The following is a 16024-nucleotide window of genomic DNA, read 5'->3' on the forward strand; positions in this document are numbered from 1 at the left end:
ATACAAGTTCAGCCTGCTATACAGGCCACGTCTATTTGTGTTTGAGAAATCTCAAGCTGTTTTTATGAGCGTGTCAACTCTCACAGGAAACGACTCTACCGTCAGCTGCCCCATGGGAGAGGATGCGTGGGACACCTGTGTCCTGCTGTTTGGAGGAGAAAGGGCTGCTGGTGAGAAATCGGGGTAACTGACAACCTGGGACCGAGAAGCGGAAAACTGAGAGCAGCTGCCTTCCTCACCATTGCTGACACTAATCCAAGCAATCCTAAAGGTGTCTCTGAAACCTTAGCAAAGAAAACCTTGGTGCCTTGATTGAGAGCCTTGAGAGGGAAGCACAGTAATGAAAAGGCAGTAACTCTGTGCTTGGCACCTACGAGGCACTCAATAAATACATGTTGAAAAATAAATGAATGGTACGCCTGACTGGTTCAGTGGTAGAGCGTGTGACTCTTGATCTCAGGGTGGTAAGTTTGAGCCCCAGGTTGGGTATAGAGATTACTTAAAAACATAAAATCTTGGGGTGCCTGGGGGCTTCAGTCAGTTGGGCATTTGACTTCGGCTCAGGTAATGATCTCACGGTTCGTGAGTTCAAGCGCCATGTCAAGCTCTGTGTTGACAGCTTGGAGCCTGCTTCAGATTTTGTGTCTCCCTCTCTCTCTGCCCCTCCCCTGCTTATACTCTCTCTCTCTCTCAAGAATAAAATAAACATTAAAAAAGAACATAAAATCTTTAAAAAAAGACAGAAAGAAATGCATGTGTGAGCTTTGTAATGTTCTGAATAGCATATCTTCTATTCCATTGAATGTTCTTTTTAAAAATTTTTTGAATGTTTATTTTTGAGAGAAAGAGAGAGACAGAGTATGAGCAGAGGAGGAGCAGAGAGAGGGAGACACAGAATCCAAAGCAGGCTCTAGGCTCCGAGCTGTCAGCACAGAGTCAGAGGTGGAGCTTGAACCCACAAATGTGAGATCATGACCTGATGCCAAGTCTAGGCGCCCCTAGAATGTGCATATTTCTTAAAATAAGATTTACTTACCAAAAAAATCAGAATATGAGCATGTTCATGGCCTGGAAAATAAACATAAAGCAAGCAATTGCTAATCTAAGCAGACACTGGCCACATCTTTCTCAGTATGTGGGGTGGTATACTGTTGGCCTGAAATCTTTGACCTTGCAATCTGTATCTGAAGATTCAACAGCTAGGAGATGTGAAAAGCTTTGTTTAGAAGTTCCCAAGAACGGAATAAGTATAATCTCACAGAATGGGACATTCTGATAGTGTTTGTACAACTTACTGTTACATTTTCATACATGCTGACGTCAGTCATTCTCAGATAGGCTTTAATAGCATTGTTAGCCTTTAACATCTTGGGTGAGGCCTAAATGCCACTTTTTACAAATAACCCTGAAAGGAGAGAACCCACTGGAAGCTTCCTATATAAAGGGAGTGAAGCCTTGAATACTGGCTCTGCGTGGGGAGAATCCTTGCTCTTCTGTCTATCTGAAGTCCCGAACACCTGACTTAATTTCTCTGGGCCCACTTTCCCCCACTCCATTGGTAAAATGAGAGTAATAGGATCTACCTCATCGAGTTGTTGTAAGGATTAAATATGATCAGATATGCTAAGTGTTTTGAATGGTGCCTGGCACATAGTGAGTCCTGGAATGTTTTTGAAGTAGTAAAAATTTAAGTTGAAATGGCTGAAATGCTTAAAACTTCTGAAAACCCGACCATTTTGCAAATATATTGCTTCTTGAGGATTACATTCCAGAGACAGTGGCCTATATGGACTTCTTCAACTAAAAATGATAAATTTAGAAAACTTTTATGTTGGGTCAGCATCTGCCCAGTTATTACACTCCACACTTAATTAGGCCCGAAATCTACTGCTGAACTAGGCACTTATATCAATTCTCCACTAACTTGTACAAAATCTGGGTATGGGATATGCATCTCGTGTTGATATTCCGAGTTTCTTCATTCTTCCAACTATGCGTGAAAATGAAGGCTCTTAGTTGCCCGGTGAAACTGGCCCCATCACTTTTATGCCTATGTGCCAATTAATCCAGCTAACAACTCGATTTTGTTCTAATATGGGTGGCTGCCTGCTACATTCATATACCAAGTATTACATTCAAGAGTATGACGGGTAAGAACGCAAGCCACCTAGGCTGACATTATTCAAAGCCTCTCTCTCTGGAGAGCTACCGATGGCAAAGGGACAGGTCTATACCGTCACGTCGCCGCATGGCGCATGGCGCGCGGGACGAGTGGCCTGGACCTCCAGCATCACGCCCTGCAAGAGAGGACAGGCCCATTTCCAGTCACAGGCTCCCTTCCCCGAATTCCCCGGGGAAGGAGGGCAGCCAGTGCGGCTGATGGCATCGCCTGACATCACCGGGTCCGGATGATAGGCGAGCGTGGGGCCGCCTGGCCCACCTCATCCATGGCCTGACTGCATTAACCTCTCGGTTCCCAGCTCCGGCCACGTGAGGTGTCCTAATATGGTCAGACTCCGGGAAGGCGAGGAGCGCTCCCCTCTCTCCTGCTCCCGGGGAGGAGGCAGGAACAAACGTAAGGAGGGGGCCGCCGCCGGCAGGAAAGCTAGTGCGGATCGGGGTTCGCTGCTGGGCCAGGGCAAAAGTGGGCTGCGGCGGCGGCCCGGCCCCGGTTCCCACCCACCGAATAAACCTGAGCAAATCCGAGCGCCCCGGGGGGCTTCCTGCCCTGCCCTGCCCTGCCCTGCCCTCCCGCAACCGTGGGTCTTCCCCGGCTCCTGTCCCCATTGAGGAATGGCAAGCGCCCTGGGGTCGGGGTGGGCTGCCCGCCCGGACCTTGGCTCGAGGCTCGGGCTGCGCCTCTGGTCCCGCAGCCTGGGGGGAGATGCTGCTGCAAGGCGTGTCCGGGGCTGTGCTCATGTGATGAAGCGAGGGAAAAACAAGGGGGAGGAGGAGGAGGAGGCAAAGAGGTGGCTTTTTTTTTTTTTTTTTTTCTTTTAAGGAGTTTGCCGCGAGTGCGTCTCGTTCATTCGCAGTCTGGGCGCGTTCGGAGGAGGACGGCGGGAGAGGAAGGCGTTCCTGGGACCTCGCGGGCTCTCGGCTTCTCGCTCTTCTCCGCGCCCCTGCGATCTGGGGAAGGTGTAACCGGGCAGCGAGGCGCGGGGGAACCGCAGGAGAGCCATGGGTGCCGGGAGCTCCACCGAGCAGCGGAGCCCGGAGCAGCCGGAGGCGGGGAGCGCGACGCCGGCCGAGCCCGAGCCCAGCGGCGGCGGCGGCCTGGCGGCGGAGGAGGCCCCCGGCGCGCCGGGGGAGCCGGCCATCGCCGCCGCCGACCCCGCCACCAAGGTACGGGCGCGCCGGGCCACCTGCCCCGGGGACGGGGGAGGAGGGGTGGGGGTGGAGGAAGGGGGGTCCCTCTGATTTCCGCCTGCGAGAACTTCCCGGCCCGTCCAGCCCATTTGCAAAGTCGGGAGCACGCACCCCTCTTTCCAGCTTTCCGGGGTCCCTTGCGTCGGGGTGGGACCAGAGCGGCAGCGGGCGCATGGGCTTGCATCTTTGTCGTGGGTCTCCGGGGGAGGCGACTGCGCCTTCCGCAGTAATAAAATCCGCCCCCCGCCCCTCGCTGGCCGAGCCTTTCTCCGCACTCTTCCGGTGGGAGCGACCCAGCCCGAGTCGCACGAGCTGCGGGGGGGAGTCGGGGAGGGCGGTGGAGGGGGAAGTGACCCATCGGCCGAGGGTCCTGTGCCCCCCGCCCCTCTTTCTCCCGGATGCGGAAAGTCAACTGTTGTTGGGCCAGGACCCGTGTCGCAGCCGGGCGAGCCGGCCACCCGTGGGCTCTCCGCCGCGTAGGGTCCTTGGCACCAGCCGTGCCTGGAGCGACCCGGGTTTGGTACCCAGGCTCGCTGCGGCAGCGCTCGCGCAGACACCGCCTTCCTGATGCAGAGAAAGCCTGGGGTGTAGCTCGCCCTGAGCCAAAGAAAACCTGGGTGGACGCTGCAGTTCCAAAACGAATGACAGGTTTCGCAAACAAGGCAGCGTCGCCCTTTTCGCTCGGTTCACTGCCTGTGGACTCCATCGGATAAACAAACACTGGGGGAGAAGTTAGAACTTCTCGAAGGATGCGGTCAGACGCGTAACCGAGCCTTCATTCCTTGCACTCACGCCTATGGAGGCAGTGCCGAACCGCCTGGAAATGTTGTATTTTATAGCCGTGAGTCTTGAAGGCTGAAATATTTACTCTTGGCCGCTACCGCCGCCAATACTTTGACTTGTTTGGATCCTTGTATTTTGTTTTTATTACATAATCAGTTTTCCAGCAAATGCGTTCATTAGCAAGGCTTCACCTAACCTGTTCTGTGATATCTTGTGGAAAGATGGTGGATGACCATATTTAATATTAAAAAAAAAAAAAAGAACGAACCATGTGTTGTATCTGAGGATATGGAATGTGAGGACCTTAAAGAGTTCTCAGGAAGTATAGATGCCTACGGTGTGAAAAACAACCTCCCTCCCTGAAATCTAGGTAAATTTCACTGAACTGTGATCTCATTGTCTGACCTCTTTAGCTGTCCTAGTCTAGTTTGGGCTGAGAGTGCTCTTAATTAGATAATCTCTAGTCTTTAACTTATAACTACTTGTAAAACTCGAGGTCCCAAGAGCTGTAGGTAGTACCAAGTACCAGCTGCCTTGGAATAGCTAATTTTCTAAGAGGTTGCTAAGCTTTGGGCTTAAGTAAGGTACTATCCTGTTGAGATCTGACTCACGGTTTAATACTTACCATACATACAGCACCTTTTGATGCCGACTGGCCTCATAAGCAGTATTTAGAGTCCAGGAATGAAAGTAGTTTGAAAGGTGTAATTGCTAAAAGCTTGCAATCAGGGACATTTTTTCCTTGGTTTTTACTACAGGTTTTCTTAACAGTTCATGCTGAAATAGGATACTTAATCCGTTAAATAAATCTGGTTAACTTGAATTTGTTCATTTAAAAATATCCCTTCCATTCTCTTTGTCCTTCCGTAATCGTAGCCAGCCTCTTTCCTAGTCACCACCATCTTGAAGCAGCCAAGCCACCTCCTTTAAAAAAAAAAGACTTAAATAACATCTAGAATATCATTGAACTTTTTGGCATCCTGCCCAGGTATCAATTTGGAGACAAATCAATACACTTACATGTATCCTTGGAGAATGGCGTCGTTTTTCATTTCAACTAGCAAAATTTATTACTCAGGTTTTGAAAACCTGTCTTTTCAAAAGGACTCCCTAATTAAGAATGACTCAGCACATAGCTCTTGCCTCCCCTCTTTGCCCTCTTAAACCCCAGTTGCTGACCTTCTAGTGATCCCATCTGCCATTCCAGGCCCGGGTAGCACCACGGACCCTTCTTCCAGCAGTTTCCCCATTTGTGGGTTTAGTGACTGGACTAAGTGTTCTCTTGGTGGTTGCACATGCGCCACAGGACAGGGACCGTATCTGTGTTTTTGCTCAAGTGTCCCCCCGTGTGTGTGACATGCTGCCTGGCGTGTCGGATGGTACTGGCTTCCTGGCTTTGGTTGGACACTGTCAATCTGGGAAATACCTTGGTCCTTCTCCTTTTTCCACAGTTTAGCCTTTGACCACCTCATTATTGTGATATGCCTCATGTGTCAGTGAGTAATCCGCTGGTTTAGTCCGGTTATTAATAGACCAAGTGAATATTTTGGCAAAAACTCTGACTTGGGGTCTTTGGTTTCTATTTCTCTAGAACTAAAGTGGCTTGTTAGCGTTGGCATTTCCAATGGTCTTTAATCGCAAAGGAACAAAATATTATAAATGCAAGTGGCTTGAGTGAGACCACTTCGTAGGTTGAATTAGTTACGAATTACATCTTAAGCTGCCTTGACTGGGTGTGTGGACAGTTGGGGATTTAGACTAATACAACTTCCCCTTCCCTGGTAGGATGCTGATCATTAATTGAAGGCTATTTACAGATTTTTTTTTCCCATCTAAATGATGTTTATATCCCACGCATGCTGCATATTTAGCAACCCAGTTTACTTTCTCTTTTTTTTGTTGTTGTTAATTTTACTTATCAGTCATTTACTGAGTAAGCACTCCTGAAAAGACATTACGCTAATTGAATATCATTCCTGTCAGGTCAAATGGAGCATTAAAACTTGATTACTCAAGCCTGACATTTAGGTGCATGGAAGCACAAGTACTGGGTTTATCTGGTGTATTTCAATAAAATGGAATCTACTCAATCTTTTGCAATCTTATATATGTAACTTCTGGGGTGAAATGGCTTAATCAGTTATTTATCAGTTTTCATCTTGAGACTTGGCCATTTTGGCTACTGCAGGGGCGGGAATATTAGATTACCCAAATGCAATTAGTAAATAAAGCTTCATACGCCTCAATCATCTATTTTTATTTTGTTTTTTAAAGGTTTTTTAAAAGTTTTTTTTTTTTAATTTTTAAAATTTATTTCTGAGAGAGAGAGAGCATGAGCAGGGGAAGGTCAGAGAGAGGGAGACACAGAATCTGAAGCAGGCTCCAGGCTCTGAGCTAGCTCGCTGTCAGCACAGAGCCCAATGCGGGGCTCGAACCCACGAACCGGGAGATTGTGACCTGAGCCATCCAGGTACCCCTATTTTGAGAGACAAAGAAAGCCAGCAGGGGAGGAGCAGAGAGGGAGAGAGAATTCCAAGCAGGCTCTACACTGTCAGTGCAAGCCTGATGCAGGGCTTGAACTCATGAACTGTGAAATCATGACCTGAGTCGGAGAGATCAAGAGTCGCTTAACCAACTGAGCCACCCAGGATCCCTAATCATGTGTTTTTATTTTTCTTATTTTTTTAATAGGGTAGGGCTTTAAGTGTAAGGATCTGTTCACAATTTTTTTTTAAGTTTATTTATTTTTGAGAGAGCGTTCACCCTTGTGCGTGAATGTAAGAGGGGCAGAGAGAGAGGGAGAGAGAGAATCCCAGACATGCTCTGTACTGTCAGTGGAAAGCCCCATGTGGGGCTCAGACTCACAAAAGATAAGATCATGACCTGTGCCGAAGTCAGATGCTTAACTGACCGAGCCACCCAGGCGCCCCTTTGAAAGTATATTTTTACTCAAGTGTCAATGTAGGGTGGAATGACTCATGACAAATTAGAGTTTCTAGGAAATCTTGTTTTTGTGGGGTTTTTTTTTTTTTTTTTGAGCAGCAGGCAAAAATTTATTAGAATATAAGATTAGAAAGGAAGAATAGTAGGAAAACTCTCTTTACAGAGAGGGGGTGTTCGAAAGTGAATGCACCTAAATGTTGATTTCTTGAGCTTAGTTAAGTTTGGACAGTCATAATTCTCCAAATTATCCTTCTTGTATTTCCTGCTCGAGCAGTGACTTCCGAGCTGGAAACAGAGCAGTGGCAGTTGCAGCAGCGAGGCCAGTGTCCCTGGCAGGTGGAGAAATGGGGACGTAATCATGGTACAGCCGGTGTAATCTTCACTCCTTCTGGCTCTGGTCCATTGGGTTACAAGAGCTGTGAACCACCAGAACATAAAGATGTACCCAAATAGAAGAATCCCTTGTCTGACTGGTAGATTTAAGGCTGTCGCTGCCCTCCGTGCATGAAAACAGACAGTTGGGCCGGCCAGCTGCATTTCTTAATTCTTCCCAGCCCGAGGTAGGGTGCTTCCTCCCACTTGCTTCTGTTTACAAAATGGGAAAGGAGGCCGAAGATGACCTTACCGTGATTATGTCACCAGTTTTAAAATAAAAGGGCCAGAATTGAGAATGGCTAGGAGAGAATTACGCGTTAACAGAGCGGTGTTTTGTGGATCCAGGCTACCTGCATTCCCATGGATTTCCCCCAGATTCCAAGAGGTGCTGCTTTGAGTAGAGCACGGTCCCTCCCAGATTTGGAGATGGCGGTGTGAGGATGATCACCTAGGATAGAAAGCCTGTGGGGACTGCGGTGCTGTCCCTTCGATCTCTGCTAGCCTTGTAGGCTAGTGCATGTGTGAGATCAGTCGAGATTTCCACTTGAAATACTCCCCCACTATGATGACAGTGCATCCTTTTGAATCCACTTTCGACCCTCTAGTCTCTGTCTCAGATCACTTTAAAGCGAATAAGGATTATTCTAATTTGGTATTTTATCGGATAATTAATAAAACAAATAAAATGTTTTGCTTTAAAAAGGTATTATGAGGGGCGCCCGGGTAGCTCAGTCGGTTGGGCGTCCGACTTAAGCTCAGGTCATGACCTCATGGTTTGGTTTGTAAGTTCGAGCCCCGCGTTGGGCTCTGTCCTGACTGCTCGGAGCCTGGAGCCTGTCTCGGATTCTGTCTCTCTCTCCCTCTCTCTGCCCCTCCCTTGCTCCTGCTCTTATTTCTGTCTCTCAAAAATAAATAAACATTTTAAAAAAATGGTATTATGAAATTGTTTCTTTTTCTCCATCAGCTTTAACTCAGCATTCTAGAATACCACTGAAAGGAATATCAAGCTCAATGATGCACATCCTTGGCCTTGGTGATTCTGTATGCGATAGGTTATTCATGAAGTAAGAAATTCAAATTTATAGTACTGAGAAAAACTTATTAGTACTTTTATTTCACGGAAAAAAAAAAAAAACTGGGGCCCCTGGGTGGCTCAGGCGGTTAAGCATCTGACTTTGGCTCAGGTCATAATCTCACGGTTCGTGGATTCGAGCCTCGCGTCGGGCTCTGTGCTCACAGCTCAGAGCCTTAAACCTGCTTCGGATTCTGTGTCTCCCTCTCTATCTGCCTCTCTCCCGCTCGTGCTTTGTCTCTCTCTGTCTCTCAAAAACAAATAAACATTAAAAAAAAAAAAGAAAAAAACAAAACTAAATTGAACCCAATTCTTCATTTTCTTGTAACTTGAAAAAATTATAATTTAGAATGTTTTATTTTAAAATAATAGGAAATATGAAAAAAACTGAGTTTGGAAGGGAGAAGCACTATATCTTATAAATGTGTGAGCTTATTTAAATTTTAAAAATCTATGCTTATAGTTATTTGACTTGTCTATTTAGATTTTGGATTATTTCTTGCTAATTAGCACTTTTTTAGAGATGCTAAGGGTAGGGTTTTGAATGGTCAATCTTTTGTTTCAAATTCTAAAAAGGATTAGGGAAATAACCTATAATAATTTCAATTATCCATACATTCATATTACTTATCATGAATAATTGAGTTATTTAAAACTGACTATAATCTGACATTTTTAAATCCTAACATCTTCCTAAGATCAAAAGTCCTTGTTTATTCTCATTGAACTAATTTTTTTTATTTATAATCGTTGCATAATAGGATTTATTTTTAACTTTTTTTTTTTTTAAAGTAATCTCTGCGCGCCCACCATGGGGCTCGCATTCATAACCCCGAGATCAAAAGTCCCACGCTCTCCCAACCGAGCCATCTGGGAGCCCCTAATGTTTATTCTTCTAAAAACGTTACCGGTTGAGAATTTTGGGTTGTAGAGCATGTACGGTAAAAAGTAAAAGTCTCATATTACCTCCAAACCCCCAAGCGTTCACTGTGACAGTTTGAAACCAATGGTTTTGAGCATGTTCTTTCAAAACCTTTATGCATGTAGAGTATATAAATAAGAATAGGTCCATTATGTTTGTTTGTTTGTTTGTTTTAAATATTTTTTTTATTTATTTCTAGGAGAGAGAGAGAGACAGCATGAGCAGGGGAGGGTCGGAGAGAGAGGGAGACACAGACTCTGAAATAGGCTTCAGGCTCTGAGCTGGCAGTCAGCGCAGAGCCCGACGCGGGGCTCGAACCCACGAAACGCGAGATCATGACCTAAGCGAAAGTCGGAGGCTTAACCGACTAAGCCACCCAGGCGCCCCAGGTCCATTATGTTTTAAATAATCTCTACACAACGCGGGGCTTGAGCTCAAGACCCTGAGATCAGGAGTTGTGCACTTTAAAAAAAAATTTTTAACGTCTTATTTTTTTACTTAAAAACATGTTTTTAATGTTTATTTTTGAGACAGAGAAAGAGAGAGAGAGAGACAGAGTATAAGCAGGGTAGGGGCAGAAAGAGAGGGAGATACAGGATCCAAAGCAGGCTCCAGGCTCTGAGCTGCCAGCACAGAGCCCGATGTGGGTCTCGAACTCATGAAGTGAGATCATGACCTGAGCTGAAATCAAGAGTTGGATGCTGAACTGACTGAGCCACCATAACCTGCTCCCCTCCCCCGCATTCTTATTAATGGCTACATAAAATTTCCCTTTATGTGTTGAAATTCAGTATAAGTCTAACCAGTCCCCTGTGTGTTACATTGACTGTTTCCTAGTCTCTTGCTCTATTAAATCGACACAGGGATTGTCCTAGCTCTGATATCTCTGTGTGTGTGCACATGTGTCTCTGGGATAGATTTCTGGAAGTGGAATTGCTTGCTCAGAACATTTATATGCATTTAAAATTTAGATAGCCCTTGCTAAATTTACTTTCGAAGGAGATGTTACACACTTTGCATCCCCACTCTGAAGATCAGCACGGATTTTTGGATGATTTGCCTCAGTGCAGGGCAGATTTGCTAATATTTGCCCTTCTACACCCAAGTTGGCACTTGAGTGTCCTCGAGTATATTGACCCTATGCTGTTCTTCTCTGTGCCACCCGATCATGAACCAAACTGGCTTCCAGAGCATTGAAGGCTATGGTTTATGTTACTGTTAATTTTTTTGTTTATTTTTTTTTTTTAATTTATTATTTCTAGGAGAGCGAGAGAGAGACAGCGTGAGCATGGGAGGGTCAGAGAGAGAGGGAGTCACAGACTGAAACAGGCTCCAGGCTCTGAGCTGGCAGTCAGCACAGAGCCCGATGCGGGGCTCGAACCCACAACCGCGAGATCATGACCTAAGCGAAAGTCGGACGCTTATCTGACTAAGCCACCCAGGCGCCCCTGTTACTGTTAATTTTTAAAGACTTCCCCACCCCACCCCAAAGTTATTCAAAACAGGGAAAAGCACGTTTAAGAGTAAAAAAGGGGGTGCCTGGCTGGCTCAGTCGGTTGAAAATGACTTTGGCTCAGGTCATGATTTTGAGATTAGTGAATTCGAGCCCAGTGTCGGGCTCTGTGCTGACAGTTCAGAGCCTGGAGCCTGCTTCGGATTCTGTGTCTCCCTCCCTCTCTCTCTGCACCTCCCCCGCTCACACTCTGTCTCCCTCTCTCTCTCTTTCTCAAAAATGAATAAATGTTAAAAAAAAAAAAAAGTAAAAAAGTGGCCGAGGTTCTGCTTGTGTTTACTGATTTCTTCCCAAATTTGTAAACGGTCTTAATTTTATTTACTTGGACAGTGACCTACTTCTTTAGCAATCAATTTTAAAATTTCTCCTCCGGGAACAGTCTAAAAGCATCCAGTTGCCAGAAATTTCTTCATACTTCTGATCCATGAAATGTTGGAATGTGGGTCTGGGGGGGCAGCAGAATTCTACTCCTGGGGAAACAATAGGCCGAAGGCTCTCCCCTGGCTTCCGTTCTGATTCCCATGACAAACTATAGCCTGGCTGTGTGCACTGGAATAAATGTGAGTTCTCAGAAAAAAGATAGGTGCTCAAAGCACAGAAACGACCAGATCTTTCCCGGGCCCTGTTAGATTTCTCTTAGTACACGGATTAATGCAAGTTTAAAGGCTTTTGTCTTCCATGCAGCTTCTCTGTGATGTTCTTTAAAAAGTGGGATGGATGGGGCGGGGCACCTGGGTGGTTCATTCGGTTAAGCGTCCAACTTCAGCTCAGGTCATGGTCTCCCCGTTCTTGAATGTGAACCCCGCATCAGGCTCTGAGACTGGAGCCTGCTTCAGATTCTGTCTTCCTCCTCTTCCCCTCCCCTGCTCACGCTGTCTCTCTCTCAAAAATAAACATTAAGAAAAAATTTTTTTAAAAAGTGGGGTCGAGGGGCGCCTGGGTGGCTTAGTCGGTTAAGCGTCCGACTTTCGCTTAGGTCATGATCTCACGGTTCGTGGGTTTGAGCCCCGCGTCAGGCTCTGTGCTGACTGCCAGCTCAGAGCCTGGAGCCTATTTCAGAGTCTGTATCTCCCTCTCTCTCTGACCCTCCCCTGCTCACACTGTCTCTCTCTCTCTCTCTCCTAGAAATAAATAAAAAACATAAAAAAAAAAAGTGGGGTCGAGTATGGACAGCCTTGTGGTTTCATTCTGCCTAACCTTAGTCCCGTATTTAGTAAATATCAATTTACTAAGCGTCAAAAGTGTTTGATTTGCAAATGAGACACGCTAGAATTTAAGAAGGGGGATTATTGTCCCTCATTGGCTGATCTTCCGTTTGTTATTTGCAGACACTGTTAACCTGGGAGCTTTTCAAAGACACCATCCATCCTAGCTGCGTTGAGTCCAAATCCCAGGCAATCGAAGGGTCAGCTAATAGGCAGCCTTCCTGCTCACTGGGAATTCCCACTTGCCTGGTGTGGCTGCCTCCTTAGGGAAGGAGGTGCAGGCTAGAGGAGCCCACAGAAGGCCAGGGAGAGGTGTTCCCAGTCAAGACGGCAGCACAGACTTGACTGAGGTTGGAGCCTGCATGGGTGGGAGGGAGCGTCTCAGATGATGTTGGAAGAGTCGGTACTCCGCTCCTCACGTATTCAGGAGCAAATAAAGGGAAACAGTCCTCCTACATAATTCCGTCCTTTATTCTACTGCATTGAGAAGAAGTGTGCACCCGTGAAGGCTTTTTTCTAAATGGAATGTGCTGTTCGGGATAAATAGATGGTGAGTTCTACCATGTATTTACTACTCAGTCTTGATTCCGTAAACATGTCTTTACTCTGCTCTGCTCCAGGCCCAGCGCCAGGACTGGGGATGGAAAGAAGAACGAACCCCAAGAGCTCAGGACTAAGAAAGTCACAAGCTTTCCTTTCCACATACTTGCTAGAAATGAATTGTTTTATGTCTGGAGGGAGAGATCCAAATTTATTTTCCATACCGGTTACCTGTTGTTTCCAGGACTATTGATTAAAGAGTCTCTTCTGTTTACAACTCGAGTTTCCCCACATATGCACAAATCTCTTGCTTACTGATTTCTTTTTACTTGAAAAAAGTTCCTGCTGTGCTTATTTGTATTATAGCAACTTGAAAGCGTTGAGGGAGGGCTAAAGTGTAATCAGAGTCGGGAGGCTGTGGGTTAAAATACTTTTACATTTTACAACTCAAGTGTTACCTGTAGAGGCCGCTTTTAGACAACAAACTTGAGCAGTGGAAACTTGAGCGAGGCAAAGGGGCCCACAGGGACCACCCCGCTGAATACAGACAGGCCCGCCCGGTGACCCACCTTAAAATACCCTTAGGCTCTAACTGAGCCCTGGGCTACTTACAAGCAGGTAATTAACCAAAAAAGGGGAAATCCCAAACCTCACAGCCACCGCCCACTGCCTTGCTGCAGATCGGGTCTCCCTTGCTTTCCTGCCCGCTGCTCTCTTGCAGCGTATTTAATAAACTCTCTCCTGGGCTTCCCACGTGGGCTCAGGCCATGATCTTGTAGGCTGTGAGTTCCAGCCCCGTGTTGGGCTCAGCGCTGACAGCTCAGAGCCTGGAGCCTGCTTCCAATTCTGTGTCTCCCTCTCTCTCTCCCCACTCACTCCCTCTTTCTCACTCTCAAAAATAACTAAAAGTTAAAAAAAATTTTTTTTAAAATAAATTTTGATAGGGGTGCCTGGGTGGCTCAGTCCGTTAAGCGTCTGACTTCGGCTCAGGTCATGATCTCATGGTTCGTGGGTTTGAGCCCCGCGTCGGGCTCTGTGTGGACAGCTCAGAGCCTGGAGCCTGCTTCGGATTCTCTGTCTCCCTCTTTCTCTGACCCTCCCCTGCTCATGCCATGTCTCTCTCTCTTTCTCAGAAAAAAAAAATTTTTTTTTAATTAAATAAATAAATAAATTTTGATCTCCTTTGTTCTGCTTCGGTGAATCCTTTAAACACCCCAAGCCACCGGCTTTGACCCAATGGTGGCCTCACGTTTGGGGGTACCCATCGAGATACCAGGGACACCACATTACTCAGGTCTGTCGTGGCTATGGTAAGTTTATACGTAGGTAAATATAAAAAAAAGTAAGTGAGAAGTAGATGTTATCTTCTAAACTTAATTTTTCTTGGTGTGCAATAACATGCATTAAAAATAGTCAAGTGTAGGGGTACCTGGGTGGCTCAGTAGGTTGAGTGTCTGACTTCGGCTCAGGTCATGATCTCGTGGTCTGTGAGTTTGAGCCCCACCCCCACGACGGGCTCTGTGTGGACAGCTCAGAGCCTGGAGCCTGCTTCGGATTCTGTGTCTCCCTCGCTCTCTGCCCCTCCTCCACTCGCACTCTCTCTCTGTCTCCCAAAAATAAACATTTAAAAAAAAGTCAGGTGTTCCATAACCACTTCCCGTGTGACAGGCATTGGTCCACATGCTTTGAGAAATAGAGAGATGAGAACACGCAGTGTTATCTGAGTACCTCATAATCTAAGTGAGGGCATAGAGTCCCTCTAGGAAATACTCAATAACAACGGTTCCAATAAATTGGATACACAACAGAAGAGTTGCCATGGCCTGGTACCTGTGTTCTCAGTGAACTGTCCAGAGGGACTGCTGTAGAGAGAAAAGACTGTTTTGGACAGTGTGGCAGGAGCATCACACCATTAGTTGGGAGGCGGGAAAGGACCACCGGACGAAGGAGCTGCGTGCTCTAAGGGAGGGATGGGTGGGGCGCCTGGTCGCTCCGCCGGGTAAGCGTCCGACTTCAGCTCAGATCATGATCTCACGGTTCGTGGATTCGAGCCCCGCATCGGGCTCTGTGCTGACTGCCAGCTCAGCCTGGAGCCTGCTTCAGATTCTGTGTTTCCCTCTCTCTCTGACCCTCCCCTGCTCACACTGTCTCTCTCTCTCTCCTCTCTCAGAAATAAAACATTTAAAAAAAAAAATTTTTTTTAAAGGGAGGGATGGAACGAACAAACTGCGTCCAGTTCGTGGGGAATGCTGCACAGGCAGCTGAGAGCCAGGGACGGCCCTGCTTGTGAAGAGCAAACCACAGATGCAGATGCCACGTGGGGGGCGGGTGGGGGATGAGGCCAGAAACGGTGTTTGGGGGGAGGTGGTGCGAGCTATTGTTCGCACGATCCTGTAATGTACTGGATACGCACGGGGAGCCGTGGGGATTGGGTGCAGGGCATAGGCTTGACGGGAGGGCGGCCCACAGTAACTGAGACGTCAGGACTTCGACTACAGAGTACTTGGGACAGGCAGGAACCTTCTGCTCACCGGTAGGTTGCAATTAAGTGTCTGTTGCTTTAAGTGTACCTTGCCAAGAGAGGATCTTTGGAAGATAGAACATCGCTTGGAAGTAACAACTTGGGACTTTTGAAAAAGAAGTTTGCAGCAGACTTTATAGGTCATGACAGAGGGCTCCCTTGAGATCAATACCGTTTCTCTTAACGGTCCTTGTCAGAGCAGAGACACCTGCATTGAGTGCAATCCAAGATCACTGGGTAGTGCGTGTGGGAGGCATAGGGGAAGGTCAAGTATCAAAGGCTAAGCAAGAAGGAACCTAGGGTCGTGGCTGTGGACAAAGTGGAAACAAAAGTGAATATTAATAGAAAACTAGGTAGAACAGATGCCAGTGGATTGAACAGCTGTCAGACCCACGCTTCTTAGAGCAGTGACTTACCCCAGCGCATCAGGTCCGCCTAAAATGAAAGCCTCTGATGGTTGACTCACATTCCCTTCACTTGTAGGCAAGGAATCTAGGTAACTTCGGGAACGTTTACCTTTACTTTCAAATAAGACATTTCTTTGTAATTTTTCCCATCTCCACTCTCTGCCCTCAGTTTTGTTCAGGGGACGATTTACAGCTTGCCATTTTTCATGTCTGAGCATGTGATTTCATACTGAATTGAGCCATTTCACGCTGCGGGCTTGGTCTGCCGCGAGGGTCAACTTTCAGTCATCACTCCCTGATATTGGCCATTTCTATTTAAAACAATGTTTCATTGCACCCCTGATAGTTTTCCTGACTCTATGAAATATATATTG

General features: G+C 46.7%; 1 protein-coding gene across 1 annotated transcript in view; it reads left to right on the plus strand.

The window, feature by feature from the left end:
* The first annotated feature begins 3046 nt into the window (after positions 1–3046).
* The window catches only part of AKAP12 (A-kinase anchoring protein 12), a 101580-nt gene continuing 88602 nt past the window's right edge, over positions 3047–16024 (plus strand). Inside the window, exon 1 of the mRNA XM_039240938.1 lies at positions 3047–3345. Coding sequence (XP_039096869.1) covers positions 3181–3345 — 165 coding nt within the window. The 5' untranslated portion in view covers positions 3047–3180. The remainder of the gene's footprint in view (positions 3346–16024) is intronic.

This window comes from Hyaena hyaena, unplaced genomic scaffold (assembly GCF_003009895.1).
Source record: "Hyaena hyaena isolate Hyena2069 unplaced genomic scaffold, ASM300989v1 scaffold_184, whole genome shotgun sequence".
Taxonomy (NCBI): Eukaryota; Metazoa; Chordata; class Mammalia; order Carnivora; family Hyaenidae; genus Hyaena; species Hyaena hyaena.